At 39.6% G+C, this 13,806-nt stretch overlaps 1 protein-coding gene across 1 annotated transcript in view; it reads left to right on the top strand.

Annotated features, from left to right (window-relative positions):
• The window catches only part of epha10 (EPH receptor A10), a 170,684-nt gene that overhangs the window by 126,080 nt on the left and 30,798 nt on the right, over positions 1-13,806 (top strand). The window contains exon 6 of the mRNA XM_080862529.1: positions 10,321-10,445. Coding sequence (XP_080718655.1) covers positions 10,321-10,445 — 125 coding nt within the window. The remainder of the gene's footprint in view (positions 1-10,320; positions 10,446-13,806) is intronic.

Here is a 13,806-nt window from a genome sequence, read left to right as displayed (position 1 = left end):
TTCTCCCCCGCTGTCCAGTTAAAACTGGCTCCCAGATGAACTACAATTGGAAAATGCTGCTTACAACAACCTTCTATAACAACCTGTAGTACATCATCTGTTATTTTTGCATTTAAGAAGATCCAAAAGATCCAAATATCATCACACTCCAAATCAGATCCTGTCATCAAAGAAGTTAGACTATGCTCGGATTGCTGTGTCATGCTAAAGGATGGAGGCTGTAAAGATGCAGCGTTTGTGTGTGTATACGCACTGCCCCTTTATTCAAGTCTGTCAAGGCAGATAGAGCTTTATTTACCTTCTTAGCCAACCTCCTGCAGCAGTCTTGGGTCAGCCACTCTATCTGTATGTTTGTGTTTTTGCGAGGGTTTGTGCGCGGCCTGTGTTTTTTATTTGGTGGAGGCTTCGGGCAGAGGCTGTCTGGCTTAACGGACATGTCATGATCAGACCATGCCTCAGCCTTTAGGCTAAAGCATGCTGGGCCCGGAGAGTGTTCAGAATCAGTCAGTGTGCAGCTGTCAAAAGCAGTTTAAAGAAGTTGGCCCCAGCCTCTCTCCCCCGGTGAGGGCGTCTCATGCCAGATTTGTACGCTATGCAAAGGCAATGTAAACAGGTTAAGGGTGTTTTCTTTTCCAGATTTGATCACATGTATGTGCAGGAAAAAAAATTCACCAGTTTATTGGTAGCCTATTTTCAGGGCATGGTGTTTTGGCACAGCTGGATTATGTTGATCGAGCCTTTTTGAATATGTCATACAGAAAAGCCTCTGTGTCTCGCTGGCTCTTCTGGTCTGTCTCTCACCCAACCACCTACTGACTGACACATTCAATCAGGCCAGCCCTAAGACTCTCTCCGGTGTTGCGCACACAAATGCTGGTCTCCTACACAGACACAAATTTAGACACAAATCCACACAGCTATCCACCAAGGTGTGTGGATTTGTGTCCTTGCAACGTATAATTTAGTAGCTGAGATGAAAATGTGCTTCATCCAGGTGCCGTCCCTGCACCATTCCTCCCACTCACAGCCAGGTTTGTGTGTCTGTGTGTGTGCGTTACACCTAGACAAGACTCATTCCCTCCAAACACCTCTGCTCCTCTTTTCTTCCTGTACTGATATGAATAAAAAACACTGCAGATAATAGCTGTGTCTGACTGCATCTCCTCACCCTGCTCTGAAGCAGGGTCTTACTATTAATCTTCATCTTTCCTTTTCTCCTGTTCCACACTTGCTCTTCTTCACTCTTATGATGCACTGGGCAGAATAATTGTGTTTGCAATTTGGGATTAGGTGTCCAAGTGGCAAAAAATAAAATAAATTAGGCAGTGATTGGTGAGCCAGGAGACAAGTTGCAGGAGACCAGACATGTAAACATGTTTATTTTTCCTGTAAAGTTGGGCTTTTTAACATACTGGTCTACAGGGACTGATTTGCTTTTGAAGCCAAGCTCAAAAGGCCATTTAAGAAACAGGAGCTTTTGGCACTTATGTGTTGGCTCCATTTTTCCATCCCAGAGAGTGGCGCTTGCTTCCCAGTCCTCTGCTGTCAGGCTCATTGTTGCACTATCCCTTTAACTCCAGGCAGAAGTAAGTGGTGCTATGCCCAGAGGGATCATCACTGTTGCATCCTCTTGACCCTTTTACCAAGCGCATGCGTGACAGATACGGCTCTCTCAATCACTCCTGTCTACAACTTTGACACATTTTCTACCATTGTGCATATCTTTTCATTATAGATTCGCACGCAATCATTCACTGTCTTTAATATGCGTTGACACATGGGGTAGCACAAGTTAGTGAGAAGTAGAACAATCAAATCACCTTCTGAAAATGGATGCCATCTCAGCGGAGGCACAAACCTGGAGGGAACAACAGATTCCCCTAAGAACAAAGACGGAGACATGGCTGTGTTGGGGAAAAGGAGATAAGGAGATGGAGAGACTGCAAGAGAGAATTCCCAGGGAGAGGATCCACAGATGTGAGGAAGAAGTAAAAAGTAAGAATGACTCCGAGATGTTCGGCCCTGTTTGTGCTGTCCCCCCTGGGGAGAGAAGCTCCTCCGCCTGTCTCCTTTGATAACAAAAAGGAGATGCCAGTTGCACCTCAGCTGCCTCCGTACACCTGGATGCAAGAGCCTACAGCAGTGGGTGCCATTTCTTGCCAAAGTCTATTCACACATCTACTTGCCACAGAGAGGACAGAGCTGCCATGTAACCTCCAGAGTCTCTGCAATGAAAGCAGTGGCTCTTGAGTGGATCTGAAGATGAACTTATGAGAACCTGGGTTTTTGTTAAAGCCTTTTCAGTTCTTTAACCCCACACAATTCTAAAAGTAAGTTATCGCTTCCTGCACTTCTGTATTTAACTCATCTAAGGAGCAAAATGCTGAAAGATCATTTGATACAACGTATTAAGTCCATCCTAATAAAAAAGATTTACTTGTGAGAATCATTTAACTGTACATACAATGTAAAACACAGCCTCCTAGGACCTGCCGTCCACATATGTGGACATCACATTTTGGGTTGTCTAGACTAAAATACTAAATTTTGCTCTACAAGTGGCTGATATCCACTTACAAGGACGTTATGCTGCCACTGTTCTATCGAAATTTTAAATGAATGTTCTCATATTTGAATCGCATTTTTATCAGAAACAAAAATCAGGTAAAAAAAATAGCAAAGAGAAATTAAGAATTCATGCAGCGGAAGAGTTCGGGTATTAGGAGATTAACTGCTCTGCTGGTATTTGGCAAATCAGAGACCAAACCAAGAAACAAATCTAAGATACCATGTCCTGTTCCTGTTTATAGTAGTGTAAACATTCAGTATTTTAAATTCAACAGTTTTTGAACTTAAATAATGATACCAGGGTCAGAACCTCCACTTTACATATATTGATTTAAGAGTTTAGTTTCAGCGCCAACATATTTAACATACATGGACTAACAACTGGAGTCTCTGGTGATCCCAAGATCGATTGACCTTAAGAAGCAATCATAAATAAATAAATATTTGCAAACTACATTTCTTTTAAAATCACCATTAGTTATTTCATTAGTCATCTAAAGAAAAACACACATTATTTAAAAAAAAAATTACAATTACTCTAAATATTTTGTAAAATATAAATCGGTTGTGTTCTTGCCAATTGTATGTGATCCACAAGCACAATCCATGTGATTACTTGTCAGCTTATTTGCTGTTCTTTGACTCTGTTATCACTTAGTTTTCAGTTATTTCAAATAAACATTTGTGGTATTTAGAAGATTAAACCAATCAGAGTCCCTTTGAATTAAATACACAGCCTCCTAGGATGTGTCCAAAACATCTCACCTTGAACGCATCCTAGTCACATGCCCAAACCACCTCAGTCGGTTTCTTTTGATGTGGAGTAGTAGTACTTCTACTCTCAGCCCCTCCCAAATGGCTGAGCTTCTCATTCTGTCTTGAAGGCTGAGCCCAGATGCCCTTGAGGGGAATCTAATTTCTGCCACTTGTATCTGCAATCTCATTTCTTTGGTCACTACTCACAGCTCATAACCATAGGTGAGGGTAGGAATGTAGATCAACCTTGTAAACTGACAGCTTCACTTTCACGCCCAGCTCTTTCCTCACCACAGTAGACTGGTACAGCATCCCTGTTATGGTACGTGCTGCACCAATCTGTCTGTCAGTCTCCCGCTCCCCTCTCCTGCTTCCACTTGGGGCAGCAATTCGTTCTTGACCCTGAGTGGATACTCCGTCCTTTTCTAGCTGAGAACTATGGCCTCTGATTTGGAGATGTTAGTTCTCATCCCAACTGCTTCATACACCACCAAACCTGACACTCTCCATTCTCTACCCTAAAGCCATGGACTGCATGACAGATATGTGTCCATAATATTTATACGTAGAATTCTGTCACGCACGCTTGCATGTGGCAGGAAGAGCAAATAGTTGCTACCTTCCAGTCTGAATGTTAGTCAAACCAACATCAACAGGTGGAGTTTTCTAGATTCCCCAAGAGGATCACTGCTGCTCACACTGGGGCATGTAGTGTGGCTGTATCAGCTCTCCTTTCCATGTGTTGCATGTCCAGGACATTCACAAGCTCATGATGATCCAGCAACTTTCTAAGAACTTCCAGTATTTAAAGTTCCCTGCTGAGAGTCTTTCTTATTTAAAATGACTGACAGAGAGCCACAACCTGATTTGATATGATAACAAAGTTGTATTAATTGTAGCCTGGTTACTATTTTGTCACAAAATATACCTACTATACTTGTACATGCATCACTTTTATAAAATTCACAGTGTCCCTTTTAGAGTCTACAGACCTATACTTGTGTTAGTGATTGGTATATGTACTGCAAGGCATTCATACAGGACCTTATCAGAAGCCATTTATCTTTGTGATGGGCACCTATGAGCATGTCTGCCGTGCGATTTCTGCTGCAAGATCAGGGACTGGAAATGTCTGGCGTGCACTTCTATTGCATAGCCATCACCTCTTCTATATTGCTTTTGAAAATCATCATGCAGTTGTATATGTTTTTATGTGAGTGTAGTTGTGTAAATGTGTGTCAAAAACACATTTCAAAGAGAAGTCTGCACCGATTTTTTCTTTTAAAACACAAAGCCAAATGCAGTCACTATTCCCTCCCATATGCTCGTGTGTGCTGAGTGTGTGTTGAAGTGGAGAATGGACAGTATTTTCACATCTACTTGCCTTCATAAATGGCTAAATCTTCTAAGCCTGTCAGTAGACACTGAAAAGAAAATCTTCTGAGGCTATAGTTTACTATATTGAGTACACAAAATGCTATCTTGTGCATAATAAATGTGCGCACACATTTTGATTCATTCGTTTTTCACGTTTTGATTAATTTATGCTCTTGTTCTGATTAATTTGTTCCCCTTTTTAATTAATTAGAGCTCATGTTTTGTTTAATCCTTGCAAATGATAAATGCACAGAGAACCAGCACAACCAGCTTTTTGCCCAGGAGCCAGGTTGCAAGCTGCAGGGAGCAAGGATGAAAGTCCTCTGAAAATATGATGTGACGCTATGTTGGATTTGTCATGTTTTATATTTTTGGAGTCATGCTAAAATCAGCAGTAAAGTGTGTTACTCATTCCTCTACGTGATGCTGAAAGGCAAAAAGCAGCAATTAGTTTTTTCTTATTTCATATTATTACTCAGTGCTTAGTTTATAAATCAGGATGTCCTGGAACACACTGCTTTTCTTCTCAGTGGGTCAGTTGAGAGAAAAAGTCACTGAACTATTCAGGCCATCTAGATCAAGCACACCGGTAGTGCAGTACCATTTTTCTTTTTTTCACCTTTTCCAAAAAAGCTGGGGCTCTTTTTTTCCCTAATCTGATGAACCCATATTTTATTTACAACAGAAAACACGTCAGATGTTTCAACTGAGAAAATGTATCATTCTAAGAAAAATGTTTTCCGTTGGTGAAAGTCTAGACTAGTTTGTGGGAGCATATGTTGCTCTAAAACTTGTACACACCTTTCAGCACTGTCAGCACCTTTCCAGACATCCAAGCGGCCAGTGACACAGATACTAACAAATCCCATACTATCAAAGATGCCGGCTTTTGAACTGTGTGCCGATACCAAGGTAAATGTTATTCTTTAGTCCAGAAGATGCACAAATTTAAATTTAATTCACCACAGAACACTTTTGCCTCAGCATATTGTCAATGAGCTTTGGTCCAGAGTAGAAGGTGGTGTGTCTGGATCATATGTACATGTGGTGCCTTCTTTGCATGATTCAACCTGCATTTGTGTGATAGCAGGGTGAACTGTGTTCACAGACAATTATTTCTTGTTCCTGAGCCTCTGAACAGATTCATGTCCGTTTTTAATACATACTATGTACTGAAGATGATTACATTTCAAAGATCTTGACAATTCTACATTGCGGTACATTATTCTGAAATTATTCCACAACTTGTAGACACAGTTTGTTGCAAATTAGTGAATCTCTTCCCATCTTAACTTCTGAGAAACTCTGCCTGTCGCTTGTTACTGACCTGTTGCCAATTAACACATTTAATTGCAAAATTCGACTCCAGCTCTTTCTGTTTAGTACCACTGAATTTTTGAAGCCCACATCCCAACTTTTTTTGAGCCGTCTTGCTGCCATCAAAAATACTAAACAAGCAAAAATGTCTTGGTTTAAACCTTTGATATGTTTTCAGTCTTCTAATGTGAATATAATATGGGTTTGTGAGATTTCCAAACTCAGTACATTCTGTTTTACATTTTAGAGCGTCCTAACTTTTTTTGTATTTATGGTTGTTGTAAAAATATAACCTCAAAATGTGTAAATCTGCTGAAAGTAGAGATGAACCCTACTCTGTTCTCAAAGAAACATTTGGTAGATAGCGGGGCAGAAAAAAAGTAATAGTACAGTCTGCACAACCAATGTGCTAAAGCACTTCAAATACGGGCGAATTTGATGCTAGTTTGTCTGGCGAACAAGTTACAGCGCTTCTTTGCTGAGGTGGAAGCACCACTTTAACCTTTGTATTACTTTTGCATTGTAGTGCACACTTGTTTATTGTGTGTCAGATTGAGCTGTGATGTGATCCACGGTTTGGAGGAAGGGAATAGTCTTATGCATAATTCAGCATAGAAGGAAGGAAAGAATAGCAAACAATAGCCTCCAGAGCAGGCTGACACTGTGTTCTTGCTTTAGTATGTTAAGCTACCTTTCTTCTTGTATTTGAGTGTCAGAGGCTTTGAGAAAGTAGGGACTGTCTGTTCAAGCATTCACTCAAAATAGTTGAGCTCTAATAAGATTAGGATTACGTATTTTAGATTCCTATAAATTTTCCATCTATTTAGGGTGCATGTTTTTAACAGAGGAAATAAATAATAGAGAAAATAGGTGTGAGCCATCTGCATCAAAAATGAAGTAATAGTGTTCATTAGCTCAGCAGTTTTTAAACACATAAACATAGAAGGTAATTATTTTCTGTAATTTAAACACATTAAGCTTAATGATTTTTTTTAATGGTAAAAATTTAATTTTGACCTAAATACCTTTTCAAGTGTTACTAACAGTTTTCGCTTTCTTCTTTCCTCCCAATACCTTTACTATTTCCATTTTTGTTTGTCTAGTCCTTTCATTTATCGTGGAGGTAATCCCTTTATTTTCTCCTAACTATACCATCTACATCCTTTATTCTATTTCCCACTTAATTAATGCCCATGCATATTCATTAATCACCGCAAATAATTTCTTTTGCTTATGTCTATTTACATTCGTGTGTCGTGTTCATTAACATCATAACAACTTTTAGAGCGCCTATGGCTTCCACGACTACTCTCCCCCTACTGTGTATGCATCTGTACAATGTGCCGTGTTCACATTATGCAGGAATATCCTTCAGAATACCTTGAGGACTCAAAGTAATGATGATATTTTCAAAAGATCTCTAACTGCTCTTAATATGTATGTCTATTTTTAAAACCTTTGCTCACTCTTAATACTTATTAGAATAAACTGATTACACATATGGCAGCAACTGAAGACATGGTCAAGGTGACCTGCTGAAGTTGAGCATCAGAATGAAGGTGATTTAAGGGACTGTTGTTGCAGGACTGAGCATTTTAGAAAATGCTGATCTGCTGGGTTTTTTCCATAAAACCATCTCTAGAGTTTATGGAGAGTAGCCCGAAAAAGAGAAAATATCCAATAAGCGCCCATTATCTGGGTGAAAATGCCTTGTTGATGTCAGAGGTCGGAGGAGAATGACCAGGGTTCTTTACATTACATCCAGGATATACAGAAGAGTATCTTTAAACCCATGTCTGAACACATCAAACCTTAAAGCAGCAGAAGAGAGAAGAACAAGAAGAAGCTGAGGCTAGGCCAGGAGAAAACACCATGTCACAAAGATCAAATCATTTCCAGCTTGCTTCCCGAAAATGACAATGAGTTCCCGATACTTAAATAGCCTCCACAGTCATCAAATTTCCAGTAGAGCTTTCTGGGATGTGTTGGAAAAGGAGAGTCGGCTGACAAATTTGCATCAAATCTATGTGATGCTGTCATGTCACCAGAGACCAAAATCTCTGAAGAGTGTTTTCAGCATTTTGTTTAATCCAAACTATGGTTTGAAGAATTAAGGCAGTACTCAAGGCAAAAGATCCTCCTATCATGTTCTAGCAAGGTTTAACTAATACAGTGTTCAGTGAGTATTAATGTCTTGGTGATACTACTATTACTGCTACTGCCTGTCACACCTCCCAGGGTATGGGCCGCCAAAGGTAGATCTCCAGAGATTTCTGTCCTGGGCCGTTCTTAGGTGGGTCCAGGTGTAGCCCATCATTTTTGCTTCTGCCTCGAGGTGTCCTCTCCAGGAGTTTCTTGGGTGGCCTCTCTTTCGCTTGCCTTGGGGGATCCACCTGAGAGCTCGCCTGGTGATGTTGGTTGGCGATGTGCGTAAAGCGTGCCCTACCCAGCACCATCTTCTCTTCCTGATTTCTTCCTCTACTGGGAGTTGACAAGTTATTTCCCATAGTTTGATGTTACTGATTGTGTCTGCCCAGCGAATGTGGAGAATCCTTCTGAGACGGCTGTTGAGGAATGTCTGGATTTATTTGGTGTGTTGGTGATAACTAGTGTTAATATCACTGAATCCAAGTAAATGATTCTTTTGTATTAAAAAGAAAAAAAAATCAATTTTTGAATCCTTTTTTCACACTAATAGTCTCCATATGGCCCGGATTTCCCTCTTTCAGCTTGATTGGGCAAAAATAAAACGCATCTATGATTGCAGTGGCCATTGGCAAACTTGACATCAGCCTATACACACATATGGATATACATCCTTACTTCCAACATGAAACAAAAAGTCACATAGTTATCACGAAGAATGCATTATACCTGTGTTAGCAGCGACATAAAAAAATGACAGATGGAGGTGGACACTGAGAGAGAGCAATGCTGACAGATTGCCTTTGATCTGCTGCCTAAAATGACTATTATCCTGCTGTTTGAGAGGAGGTCGTGCATGTGTATATGTGTGCAGTATTTCATGTGTTCACGTGTGAGTGACAGACAGAAAATATTCATTAGTGTAGCCTTTTTCGAGGAGCAATGAGACAAACTGATGGCTAAAGGTCAAGGAGGAGATAAGGAAGAAATGGACCTGGAAAGAACTGAATCGGTAACTATTGTCGGAATGAATTAAGGTTAAAAAAAAGAGCAAGCACTACAAAAGGGAAGTAAAATAAACCACAGAAAATATGGAACTTAATTGGATATTTTTGAATGCTATTAAAGGTATTGATGTGCATTTAAGTAAATGAAATCTAGAAATCCCCCTCGTAAACTTCTCTGCCACTTCCTTCACCCTGTCGCCCAGCCTTAATGGCACCACTCCTTCCTAACATAAAGGCCTTTTAAGCTAAATACACCGCATAATTTTTCTTAGTATTTTTGACTGGCAACCCTTTTTGCAACTTCATTACACATGGTATAATTAGCCGTATAATTAGCACTTAAGCAAGAGTGGGTGGTGTTTGCTGATTATCATACTATGCGCAGCCTGTCATTTGTTGACACAGAATCAAAGAACTAGTTTTTCATCAGTAATGAGAGTGTTTGCTTTGTGAGCAACTGTCATTATGCACTGCATCTAAATTTGGATGAGCTTTGAACAGAATCATTCCTCATGTATTGCACTGGCGTGATCAATAAGAGCCAAATTATGTGTCAGGCTAAATTCCAGTGCAGTTTTCTGGATTCAGTCTGAAAACACTGAAGTGAGGTCAGTTTAATTAAGAGACCTGGAGAAGAAATAGAAAGTTAAGATTAAGAGTGCCTCTGTCTGTTTGTCTTGTGTCAATAAAGACTTGTCACTCAGCCCATATTGGTATTGATATATTGTCAATCCCGATGTACAGGATCTGGGAGCTGTTCATTCACACACACACACACACACACACACACACACACACACACACACACACACACACAAAGAGGGAGACAGCCTTCGTCTACTCATGGGCAGCTACCTGCTTTGACATGTTTTAGCTTCAGTATTTAATCTCTTACCTCTCATAGTTTATACCTGACTTTCCTATGAGCCCTCTCATGCAGACATTTTCCCTCTCTTCCTTTTGATCTGGAAATCCACTCAGGTGTACTATATATAAGTGCCTGCTTCTTCTCTCTAAGAGAGTTGATGGTACTCCTTCTTTAACCTTTGCTCATTGAGTCAAGGTAGACATCATAGTTGTAGCCACTGTATTTTCACCATACCTAAACTCAGCTTTCTCCTCTTTTTTCTCGCCTCCTTTCCCTCTGTAGCACCATCTCTTATCAGCGAACTGCGAGCAGAGAAGATCGAACAGAAGAGCATAACCTTGGTGTGGAGAGAGCCCTCTCATCCCAACAGCAGCCGGACTGGATATGAAGTCAAATACTATGAAAAGGTATATGTGCTGTTACTTCATCATAAATATCAGCTGAATTCAGTCTTATTTGTAGAGGAGGGGGGAAAAAAACACAAGTTTTACTGAAGAAAGTGGAAAAACTCCAGCAGAATCATGCTCTGGGAGGTTGGCCATCTACTTTTCACCATGTGGGATGAAGGAAAAGCAAACATGAAAGACGTGCACAGAGACACGGCAAGCAATATAATAATAAATGCCCTGCAGGTTTGTTGGGACAGTAACTGCAGATCAGGAACATGCAGCTCCAGAGCCTGAGACAGATAAGATTACTATTAGATATGCACAGATCGGTGCAAAGAGAGAGAGGAAAGACTTAAAGGTACCAACTATAGTGGAAAGAACTCACAAAATGAATGACATGCATCATATGGAGTCCCTCAGAAGTCCGTTGTTTTCTGGTGACTTTCTGATGCCCAACCAAATTTTCTAAACCCACTCCTCACTGCAGTAAAGCTGCGGTAAACTTTAATTTCTCTCGTGTTTGCTTGATATAAATAGCATTCAGCAACTCACTGGAGGAAAAGTTCAGCACTCTGGAGGTTCTTTCTTTGCCATTAGAATGAAGTGAGATATGTTCGTGGCTGATATTAAAGATCAAATTTACTTCTATAACAGGTTTATCAATATTAATAGCAAGAACAAGCAGTACAGAACCTGCTGTACAGAACAGAGTGCAGATAAACAGGGAGGCCGTGCCACTATAATAGACGTGTACCACACAGCTCTAACAGGCTTATGTTTCATGTTCATGTCTTATATTTTTTTATTAGTTTTTATTATTATTTCATGTTTGACTTTTTGTTTTTTAAACTAGTTTAGTTTCAGTTTTCAGAGATTTTCTTGTTTCAGCTGTTTGAGCTGGAGGTATATATGAAAAATCAGTACAGGTATTACAATAATAATCACCTCCATCAATGCCTTATCAGGCAAGTTGTAATAAAATTTACACCAAACCAACAAATATCAAAACTCTATATTTTTGTTTTGTTTTAAGATTTTTCCAAGTTCTGAAATCATTTCACTTGTGCTTTTTTTGATCTAGATTTTATTTGTATTTTCGTTACTAATTTTCTTTTTCACATGTACTATAATAGTACCATTGTATTGATGAAAGGACATTAAAGAGCTACTCTGAGAGGTCAAAATTATTCCCACAAAAGCCGAGATTGCTACATTTTAACACTCCCTACAGAATCACAGAAGGCCATATGTTCAAATGCAACCATTTATTGTTTCCAGAATTCATAGCCCAGTTAATGTATAAATGAATATCTTTATTAATTTTTTTTTCTTTCATGAACACACGCTGTAATTTCATCTGCCGTGTCACGCTCATTTGCATAGCATAGCAGATTGCGACTAGTCTTTACAGTAAATCTGTCGTGGACATAAAATGACAGCTGTCACACTCACACTTGTCTATTTTCACACACTGTGTTTTCTGGCAATGCCAGGTCTTTGTGTTTGGCTGTGGCAAGCTCTCACCAGTTTTCACATTTTCTTCTCTTCCCTATGCTTCATCATATTTATTAAAGCTCCGCTCCTTGCTGCTCTACTGCCAGATCTTTATATGAAAAAAGAGAGACGGGAACAAATCTAGAAGAGAGGTGGGTGGGGAAAGATGTGGGGTAAAGAAGAGGTAACAAGAGGAATATTGTGGTGTACTTTGAAGGGATAAAAAGCTTTTGTGGTAACAGATAGAAAGAGAGGGGTGAAGAGGGTATTTGAGACAGAGGAAGATGGGGAAATGACTTGTTGGAAATATGCTTGTAAGACAGCGATAGAAAGAAATGAAAAAGCGCTTAGTGGGACTGCGTGTAGGGGAAGAAAAGCAGAATGTGGGAAACAGATGAGTAAAGAGAATTTAAGTGATAGAAGGAGTATAACTGACAGTAAGACAGGAAAATTGTTAAACAGCCATGAAATGAAAAGGTAATGCAGAAACCCGATTAAAGTTTAAGAAAGAAAAGCTTTGTTTAGTCAGCATGTTGCCTCTTTCTTTCTTTGTCTCTTTTACCACAGTGCACAGTCATCGTGTGAGCCCACATGGTGTTTAATGATATTTTAAAATCACTTGTTTAATTTAATGATTTGTTAAACATTTTAAAAATTGAACTATTTAAACTTGTAATTTGAATAATAATTAGAAAACATTATTGACAATAAGAACGATTAACACTGTTAATGACTAATGATGATTAATTCGGTGTATTCATTACTTGACTTTGGAAAGTGTCAGCTCAGAGTGCTGTTGTTGTTGCGCGCTTCAGATCTACATAGACTCCCAAAATTTTCCTCTTCAGTTCTCTCCTGTCAGCTCTTGTCACATAGCTTAGCTCACTCTGCAGGGTACGCTCATTATGCAGCAGCAACCGTTCTGTTTCTCAGTTAATCTCTTTTTATTTCAGTGTGTGTGTGTGTGTGTGTGTGTGTGTGTGTCATTCATCTAACTTTTCTGCTGTCTTTATTTCCTCCTCTGTGTTCACAAATGAACAAAACAAAGAGATGTAGCAGCTCTCTATGTGGGCACGGTGGCTGCTTTATTCACATCATAATGCCACAATAATACCATAACATACGGATGCTTTGGGGGATTTTTTTTTTTCCCCCATCACGCTCAGATAGGCTTTGTAGCATGCTAACATTTGCTACTGAGCTAGGCTAAAGCTGATGATGATGTGATATGTTTTATTGCTACTTTTTTTCAAAAAGCTCCATATAAAAATCTGACCTGCCGACCAAGATTAAGCTTAATAAGAAGCTTTTGGGAAGTCTAAGGAGCTTGGAAAGAAAAGCATCTGGACTTCTTTAAGTTGCTTGAAGACGTTTCACCTCTCATCCAAGAAGCTTCTTCAGTTCTAAGGTCAAATCATGGAGAGGCCCAGATTTAAGCCCTATAGGAGTGTCCCCCAAAGAGGCACAATGGACCTCCTATGGAACTGAACTGAAGAAGCTTCTCGGATGAGAGGTGAAACGTCTTCAAGCAACTTAAAGAAATCCAAGCTCCTTAGACTACAATGACCTTCACACACACGCTTTTGGGAAAAATTCCATTTTCATAAAAACCATCAGATCAACTTCATGCAGATGCTGCACAAAGTCAAGGAGTCGCCAAAAGCTTTAAAATTCATTGTTTGGGAACCAGAATCCGTGTCAATCATGGCAGACTTCTTATACTTGCTGTTTTAAATGGAGATGTTTTGCAAATAACATGCAAAACCAAGTATATTACAAAGCAAGTGTTGCAATTATTTGAATGTGTTACTCACTCAGCCCATTTTTCTGCATTGTAGAAGGTGTCACTCATTCTCATCAACAGATGAGCACCATATTTGTTTTT

This window comes from Rhamphochromis sp. 'chilingali' (assembly GCF_963969265.1).
Source record: "Rhamphochromis sp. 'chilingali' genome assembly, chromosome: 17".
Taxonomy (NCBI): Eukaryota; Metazoa; Chordata; class Actinopteri; order Cichliformes; family Cichlidae; genus Rhamphochromis; species Rhamphochromis sp. 'chilingali'.
This window is presented reverse-complemented; position numbering and strand designations above follow the sequence as displayed.